Consider the following 9,799-nt stretch of genomic DNA (forward strand, 5'->3'; position numbering starts at 1 on the left):
TTTTTGAGATTAACACATTAGTTTGTAAAGTTTATATTGTAAAATATATAATATCTCAAACATCAATTTTTATTTTTATTTTTTTGAGGTTTGTTTCCTATGCTATATCTTTTTCTTTTTCTTTTTCTTTTTAAGGAGATATGTATAGAGTAAAGGAGGTGAAGTTGGATCCATAGATATAAGAAACTATAAATATATATATATATATATATATATATCATTACTATTGAACAATCACTTAAACCCCAAATTCCATGTTATATCACAAGTTCAGATTTTATATTTTATTATTTTAATTAAATTCCATTTCCCAATTATTTATTTTATTTTAATTAAACCATTAAATTCGCAAACTTTAGCCAAGCTCTCTCTTTCACACACACTGTCAAAATTTGACTTACTGGTTCACACACATGGGGGCTAACTTGAAATTTGACTTGTGGACTCGTTTTGTTCCGATATCTTAGACACATTTGTAATTTTAGATACGTAAATTGACACAATCTTTATCAAACCATCCATCCACTTCAACATGGTAAATAATAAAATTTTACAGCAGTAAGAAAAGCCCCCGATGCCAGGATTACTCTCCACTTGGCACGCAAAATAGCGGCCCTTGTAATCTTCACCACGTCCCAAACAAATTGGGTCCTTCCAATACTATCGATGATGAATCATATAAAATCTCATGTGGCTAAATACAACAATGAAATCATTTCTTTTTTTTTAAGGAAAAAATCATATCCTACTCAATGTAAGAAATTATGTAATTTTTTTTAGATCAAGAAACATTAATAAAAGTTGGGAAAAATTGACATCCTTTTAGGAAAATGACAGCTTCATGTCTATTCCATCTTTGCCATAATTGATATAAGAAAAATCAAATTCAAGAAATTTGACTGACTCAATCAAATTAAAATGTATAAGCGTTGCATATATTATATGTTATATAAATGTTTGATCCATTTGGCATACAGAATATGCCTCTAGTGTTCTTCTCAAAAAAAAAAAAAAAAAAAAAAAAAGAATATGCCTCTAGTGGATTCACTAATCTGCTTAGTCTTATGGCAACCGTGACAATTTATGATAGCAAAATCATGTATAATTTTACCTACATACACACACACAGCTGTACATTAAGCAGTGGGTTCCAGTTATCTCAACTGGTAAAGTCTCTGATGGTTGTATAAGAGATCTGGGGTTCAATCCCCGCCTACACCAAAAACTGATTGGTGTCTTGGTCTGATAATAAAGAGCTATTATCAGGAGCGAACGCCATAGGTTAAAACTCTCTCAAAAAAAAAAAAAAAGCTGTACATTAAGCAAAAAATGATAGCTACCTCCATATTTAGTAAAAGAAAACTTTTGATAATTAAACTTTAAAGACAGTAGCTCTACTACTTTCGCATTCACATTATCGATTTTATTTGCGACGGCAGGGGATTTGAATGGAATGACATTAATTTGTACTATCTTAACCAATATAGCACAAGATTTAAGAAAAAAATGAATTGACACAAATCTAACAATTCACCAAACCATTTTAAACGCTTTGCTCTTTTTTTTATCTGAGCCATTTGAAATGTATACAATTATTATAAGGAAATTATTAAAAATATTATCAATTTTATTATGAAAAGATCTTATAAATTGACCTTACAATAAATATAACTAATGTCATATAACTATATAATAAAATGAAATCTACTTTCACGTAGATGAGATTTGAACCGAATTCCTAACAAGAAATTTTATCAGTTAAACTAACTTCAACTTATTTTGAGTTGAAAAGTTGACAAATCACTTTATGTACCATTTGTTTCGACATTAACATTTTCTTGAATCATTTTCTAAAAATCAATTTTTAGAAAAATATCTTATTTTTCTATATTTAGTAGCAATCTTAAAACAAGTTGGAAATTATATTTTTGTCTTTCTCCTATTTAGCTTGACATAATGGGGAAATAACTCTATTTCATGCCAAGCTAAATAAAGGAAGTAAAAAGATAGTTTTCCTTTAATATATATGTGATGCTCAAATTTGATTGATTGCGTGACATGTGTGAGTGTGTGATGAGTCCCACATCGGGTATTTACTGGGTTGAACTGAGTTTTATTAACAAATACAAGGAGCTTCAATTGTGACTAGTCCTTTTGAAGTATAGCGCAAATGTGGCTAGCGTTTTTTCTTGGATCATTACATATGGTATCAGAGTCGGCCCGGTAATCCCGTGTGGATTCAGAGACACTACCCCACAAAGTGGGCCCTAACATCCTCTTTTCTTTGGGTCATTACAATATATATATATATATATATATATATATATATATCACAAAATTTTTTATGGAAACAAATGGAGCGATGTGAGGTAGATGAGATAGTAAATGCAAACATAATGCATTCCTTTTGGAACGCAAAACATGCTTTTGTGGAATTTATAATTCGCGGAATTCTAGAATTCTCCTCAGCCCCTTGTCCTTCGAGTGGATTGCAATTACATAGTGGACAAATGACGATGAAACTCAATATGAAACATTGGAGGGCCAGTACAAGTATTGTTGGCAAAATCAAATGGGGTTATTTTCCTCTAAAAGAATTAAAAATTTTGAACCCCAAATAACTTAAACAATAATGTTAAGAACAACTAATTAATAAGACGATTCATAAGAGAAAATGACAGTCTTATGTCCACTCTATCTTACCATAAAATTACAATTTACGTAACACATACTTTATAAGCTCTCTTTCCAGATATTATAGTTTTATTAGCCCATCCAACCATTTTAAGCGGTTAAAAAGCACCTATTTACAAATGATAATATAATTTTACTAACCCATCCAACCATTTAAAGCATTTAAAAAGCACATATTTACAAACGATAATATAAATTTATTAAACCATCCAACCATTTAAAGCAGTTAAAAAGCACCTAATAATAAAAAAAAAAAAAAGTAAAAACCCATGTATACTTTTATTCTATTTTATTTGTTTTAGGTTTTCAACTTTTACCATTGTACACTCTTGGCGTGATAGCCTTTTTATACTTATAAAGTTCTTGCAAGATAGATGTTTGGGGTTCAAATCTCCAGGAAGGAGTTTCACACGCATATACACATAGATTATGTTAGAATAAAATTTCTATCTTGTATAAAAATAAAAATAAAAGTTTCCCCACTTTTCATGTACAATTTTTTTTTAAGAGATAAAGGTTTCCATGTATACAAATATGCTAACTTATCTCTATTTTTTACTTTTATACTACAACCTATTATTTTCATTACCTCCATAATCTATGCGTTTTAATTTTTAAACAGACCTCATCATAATAATGGTCTGTTTGGAATCTACTTATTTTGCTGAAACTAAATTTTTTTTGCTGAAAGTAATATAGACAAAGGTAAAAGTTAATTGAAATAGTACAGTGGGACCCATGAATAGTAGCAAAAATAAACTAAATAGTAAATTAAGTTGGCAAAAATAATCTTTGCCAAACGGACACTAAAGATGATAGTAAGAAAAAAAAAATTTTACAAAAAAAGAAAAGAAAAAAGAAAAGAAATACATGTGTATACCATATATATACGATAAGGATCTTTCTATGCTAGGCAGTAGGCTGCACCACTTTTTTTCCCCTTATGATCCATATCTGTTTAATTTTAATTGTGTACCTACATTTCTATAAATCTGTCCCCCCCCCCCCCCCCCCCCCCCCCAAAAAAAATAAATCTATAAAGCAATATTCTAGGGTAGAAATTAAGTACAGTTCTTTAAAGTGGTATACCTTAGATTTCTCAATTAAATCCAAATATCTATTAATCAATCCAACCATGCATGTAAATGAATTCAATTAAAAAAAATCTAAGATATCTCACCTTAAAAAACTTGTATTCTATATTATATTAACAATTAAGATTAATTCTCTAAAAAAAATTAAGATTAAATAAATAGGTACATACAAAAAAATGAGATTAAATTCTATAAGGATGAAGTGTTAAATCCATGTTTTACATCATCCAATAAGTGATTGATTGAATGTGATTATGTTTATTCTTAAATATGTGATAAGATGATGTGGCATGTTGAGATTGGTGGGATAAAACATATGTTTTACACCACGTCCTTATAGAATTTAATCTAAAAAAAAAAATATTTTTACCATAAAAATTCTAATATAATAGTAATTATTTTGAAAAAGTCATATAGACTCGCTTAGCATGAATTTGATCTCATATAAAGTGAAAGGGTTCTGTTAATAGGTGTCGAAATGCACCAACTAAGGTAGAATCCTATACTGGTTTCATTCTCACTTTATAAGGAGTCTCATCATTTTCAACGTACAATTGATTTTTTTTTTTTTAATGCTTACTATTTCCCAATATAGATATGATTCCTTTAAAGATTTCTTAATTGATCACACATGGCATTTAACAAAAGTAAAAAATGAAATCTAAAATTGATGTCAATACATAATTCAACGGGTAAGGCTAGCACTGGAGTTGGCACGGTTTGAACACATGGTGAAAAACGAACACACACACCTCTATCGTGTCAACTCCTGTGCACGGGAGGTTAAGTTGAATCCTAATTTTGATAATGTTGGGTTTTGAGAGACCAAAACCAAAATTCATCTCACCCTCTCTTTAAATAAAGAAATCTTTGGGTTCCAACCTGTTATTAGACACTCACACTTACCTTCTGTTACCCACCCAAATACACACAAAAAAAGAAAATAGTATCTAGCACGTTGTAACGTATATGGTAGTTACAGCGTGTTTCCCTCACCAAAAAAACAAATGCCTAGACATGACGCAGCAGCAAGCGTACCAACCAAAAATCAGAGGTAAATAGTTGTATAAATTGTAAACCGTGGTTTATGATTTTTGCTTCATAGACAGAGACCCACAGTGAGAGAGTTTAAAGGTACAATAATACTAGTACTATTTACTTTTCTTTTTTATTTTTTATTTTTTATTTTTTATTTTTTATTTTTTATTTATTTTTTATTTTGTTTTTTGTTTTTTTTTGGTTTTTGTTTTTTCTAAAACGTGCTCTCTTTTATTTTCTAAAACACGCGTAGTCTCCGACCTATCAATTCGTTTTTTATCATTTCTCTCTCTTTCTCTCTTCGCCTCGTTTCTTATGTTCGTGCCGGCGCCTCTCTTTGTTGTTGCCCTAGCCCTCGCATAAATCACCTCATCAAAAACCAATCCGAAATCCTAAAACAAAAACAACTTCTTTGTTTTTTTTAAGGTAAACTCTCAATTTTTATGTTTATGTTTATGTTTATGTTTTTGCTTTTAAGTTTTTAGTATTTGTGGTTTTAAATTTTAATAATAAATTTGGAGTCTCAGTCCTTTGTATGCTTTTTTAGCTTTAGAATTCTCTCTCTCTGTGTTCGAAAACTACGTCGTTTTAAGGAATCTGTCTCTGTCTTTCTCTCCCTCTTTGTTTTCGGAGTATTCTCTGGTTCGTTTCTCCTTCAAGCTGTGTGAGAATCGCTAGGTAAATAATAGAATAACAAATCCTTTGTTTCTGTTTTTGTTTTTTTGAACTTTGTTTGAGCTGAATTTCTTTAAAGTATACAAAATCTCCATCAAATTCTGGGTTTCCTTTTGTGTTCTTGGGGATTCTCAACAACCAATCAGAGCTTAATTAGCGCTTTTGAGCTGGTGATTTCCACTCTTTGCTTTAGTTTTTATTTTTCTTAAATTCCTTTTCCCCCAAATTATTTAATCTTTTTCATTACATTTGATGAATCTGCAGACAAAATTTTATCTTTTCATTTTTTAATAATCTTTTTGCTTTAAACTTTAGCTGTAAACAGTTTCGTAGATTCTGAACAGTTCAGTTGAATTGAGGTTTTGCATGTTTTTATTATAAATCTGCTAATTTCTTATATAAATTATTATATATCTTTAGACTTTTGAAGCATTTATTAAATTTTGTAGATTGTATTCTGTTTTTTGGATATGTGGGTCCGTGTTTGATTTCCCTAAATATGATAACAATGTTCTCTACAGATTTCAATTTTTTTTTTTTTTTAATTATGATTATGTTGATCTCTATAGTGATTTAATGTAAATTTTCCCTTTTTGTTTGGCCACTGAGAATCCTGTGCTAGGGAAAATAGATTATGAGTAATGAGCAACTCAGCCTACTGAGTCTAATGCCTGTATTTATTCTGGGATTTAGGTAATGATGCTTATATGATTTGAAAATTTAGGATTTTTTTTTGGGTTATATTTTTTTTATCAACCAGAAAGAGTTTGAACATATTAGTTTCTGTTGAGATGTTTGTTTTTGGGGTTCTCCTTGGATTTGCGGAGATTCAAGTTAAATGCAGTGTATTCAATACATGTGTTATGATAATTTACTTAGATTTTGTTGGTCGTTTTAAGGAATCTGAAGTTCTCTGATTTTGTTTCCCCTTGAAGTTCTCTGATTTTTTCTTTTAATTATATGGAATTGTAGAATGTTCAGAATTTGACTATCTGAACCTGGGGAAGGCCAGATTGTATCCTTAAGTAACTGATGTTTTTGATAGTGACAATCAGTTACAATTTCTTGAGCTAACAGTTTGATCTAATTTTCAGGATGCTTGACTACCAAAATGTTATTGTGAAGAAGTCAAATATAATCGAATTCACCTTCACTTGTTCCAACTGATCAGTTAATTTCGGGTTATATTTCTACTTCAGGAAATGGATCGGCATGACACATCAGGATTTGTTAGCGGGGGTGGGATGGACTCATTTTGAGACATCTAACCCTAGTTTATCCTAGTTTTGTAGTTAATTTTCTTCATCCCAGAAGACAGGCAGACTGTTCTGTTGCAACTAATATTAGGTTTGGTAGCATTGACTCTTTGTAAATATCCATCTATTATTTCATGGCCAGGTTCCAGAACTTAGGGTTCAATTATACTTCAAATGCATTCAAGATTTTGGGAAACCCAGTGCAAGTTGGGGGAGCTGGAGCTGAATATAGTACGGATACCGTTTTACGGCTTGATTTCCCTGGTTCTTCTATTTCTGACATGTCCGCAGCAAAAGGAGTCAAAAGGAAGTGGGGTTTGATAGATGGATCCATGGGCCAGCAAGTTGGCTCTTCATTGTCTCTTGGTCTTGGCCATGCAACAAGTTCCTCAGACAGTAAGGGGAGTTCAGCAACTGGTTGCACCACAATGTCTTCAGCAAAAGAAACAGATGAGGAGTCCTCAATGGATATTGAATTGGACTTCTCGCTCCATCTTGGTGGTGAGAAGGTACCCAGTCCAAAAAAACCTTCCACTTCAACTTCAAAAGCTCTGGAATTGCCACTCAAGGTTGACTTAGAGTTAAGTCTCTCCACTGGGCTATCTGAATCCGACATAACTACTGTCTCTCCAGGTTCAACTCCATTTCAAAGGGGCATTGAGATGCCACCAATTGTTGATTTGGCCCAAAATGCGGATGAAGGATCAACATCATGTCGTTGGAAACATGGGCTTATCTTGCCGCCATTGCAGACTTCAATGAACACAGGGGTTAGCTTCTCTATCAACCAGGCTACCCAAAAAATTGATCCAACTCCTATTCTTCAAGACTTCTCATCTAGTGTATTAACAACACCAAAAAGCTCAGTCACCTGTACTTCTGGGATAACACAGCAGCAACAGTCACAACATCGTAGCAGTAGTTCTAAGACATGTCAAGTTGAGGGATGTGGAAAGGGAGCCCGAGGTGCTTCCGGGCGTTGTATATCTCATGGTGGTGGTAGGAGGTGCCAGCGAGCTGGCTGCCCCAAGGGGGCTGAGGGTCGGACCGTTTACTGCAAGGCTCATGGGGGTGGTCGACGATGTGAACACCTTGGGTGCACAAAGAGTGCTGAAGGGCGCACGGATTTCTGTATTGCCCATGGTGGTGGCCGGAGATGCAGTCGTGACGGGTGCACTCGAGCTGCCAGGGGGAAATCAGGATTGTGCATCCGGCATGGTGGTGGCAAGAGATGTCAAAAAGAAAATTGCACAAAAAGTGCAGAAGGCCTCTCAGGTCTTTGCATCTCACATGGAGGTGGCCGCCGATGCCAAGCTACAGGATGCACAAAAGGGGCTCAAGGGAGCACAATGTTTTGCAAGGCACATGGTGGAGGGAAACGGTGTACGTTTCCAGGGTGCACCAAGGGCGCTGAGGGGAGCACGTCTTTCTGTAAGGGCCATGGTGGAGGGAAAAGGTGTGCATTCCAAGGTGGTGGAGTTTGTACAAAGAGTGTGCATGGAGGGACCAACTTCTGTGTGGCACATGGGGGTGGTAAGAGGTGTGCTGTGTCTGAGTGCACGAAGAGTGCAAGGGGAAGGACAGATTATTGTGTTCGTCATGGTGGTGGAAAGAGATGCAAGTTTGAAGGGTGTGGCAAAAGTGCACAAGGCAGTACCGATTTTTGCAAGGCACATGGTGGTGGAAAGAGGTGTTCTTGGGGCCATCCTGGAACAGAATTTGGGAACCAACCTGGTGGTCCTTGTAACTCATTTGCCAGGGGGAAGACAGGTCTCTGTGCTCTTCACAGTGGCCTGGTGCAGGATAAGAGGGTTCATGGAGGTATTAACCTGGGACTTATGGTTCAGGATCCTAAGCTTAGCCAACCAGAGAAGATGAAAGAGGTCATCACTGAGGATATGAATGTCGATGTTGTGAAGATGGGGAGCAGTGTTGTGACTTCGGCAGGGAGAACTGATTTGAATATACCAGCGCCAGTATTTCTTCCAGAAGGTAGGGTGCATGGGGGAAGCCTGATGGCAATGCTGACAGGCAGTTCTGGGATTGGCTCAAGCAGCAGTAAAGGTGTAAGTCGGTGCTTCATCTGAGCCAACGAAAACTTACATGATGCCTCATGGATGGATGTAAGGCCATTTCTCTCCGTCCTCAATATGGTCTTTGGTCATTGGTCAGAGTTGCTCCAGTATATGTCCTTTGCTTTTAGTTTGTTCAGTGGTTTGATAATTAGAAGTAGTTCTCATTCATTGGTTCAAATGGAGAGAACCCGTAAAATGCTTTGACATCCTTCAGTAACAGTTGGGGATATCAAGTTGGGAGATAGTTGGCATTTCGAGTCAGGTCTTTGGTGTTCTTTCCTGTAAATATTTATATTTTCATCTGTCCAGCAGGTTTTGTGAATACAGGTTACTACCTGTAAGTTTGGTCAGTTTGTCAGATGTGGTTGTAATAAAGCTTTTACTGGGATCATATTTCCTGTTGCAGCACTTCTTGGTGGTTTAGTCCAATTGAATTAATTAGCGGTCGGATGCTGCATTGATCCAGCAAGAAGTTGTAGACATCTGAAAATTAGTGTTGGTGCCCCCTAATGTTATTGTTGGTCTATTTCAATGAAGTCCTTTGATCTGTGCATTTAAATAAAAAATAAAATTTGTTTCTGTATTGCCAATAACTTTTGCATTCAAGGGCAATCCTTGTCCAGCAGGAAGAATTCATTGAGACCTTAAGCTGAATTGTGAGGGTTTAGGTAAATAAATAATATGATACCCTAGTGTTGGTAAAGCCAGAATCGAAATTGCAACAACAAAGGCTACTTATGTTGTGAGAAAAGGGTAAGAACCAAATCATAAGTAATGATTAAAATTGGGGGAATAATTTTTAAAATCTCACATTTTCTCACAAGTACAAGTATACTTTAGCATTAGTAATAAACTTACAAGTATACTTTAGCACAAGTTATAAACTAAGTAAGTTTAGCAACATGTTTTAAGTGTATGTTTGGATTGCACTGAAAACAGCAGACGTGCGTGTCTGCGTCTTTTTGTG

General features: G+C 34.6%; 1 protein-coding gene across 1 annotated transcript; it reads left to right on the forward strand.

Annotated features, from left to right (window-relative positions):
• Positions 1–5,347: 5,347 nt before the first annotated feature.
• LOC126713406 (uncharacterized) lies at positions 5,348–9,368 on the forward strand. Its single transcript, XM_050413158.1, is given in 3 exon segments — positions 5,348–5,504; positions 6,596–8,829; positions 8,831–9,368. Coding segments are annotated over 2 exon segments (1,992 nt in total). The 5' UTR covers positions 5,348–5,504; positions 6,596–6,891; the 3' UTR covers positions 8,885–9,368.
• Positions 9,369–9,799: the final 431 nt, after the last annotated feature.

Source organism: Quercus robur, chromosome 2 (assembly GCF_932294415.1).
Source record: "Quercus robur chromosome 2, dhQueRobu3.1, whole genome shotgun sequence".
NCBI classification, from domain to species: Eukaryota; Viridiplantae; Streptophyta; class Magnoliopsida; order Fagales; family Fagaceae; genus Quercus; species Quercus robur.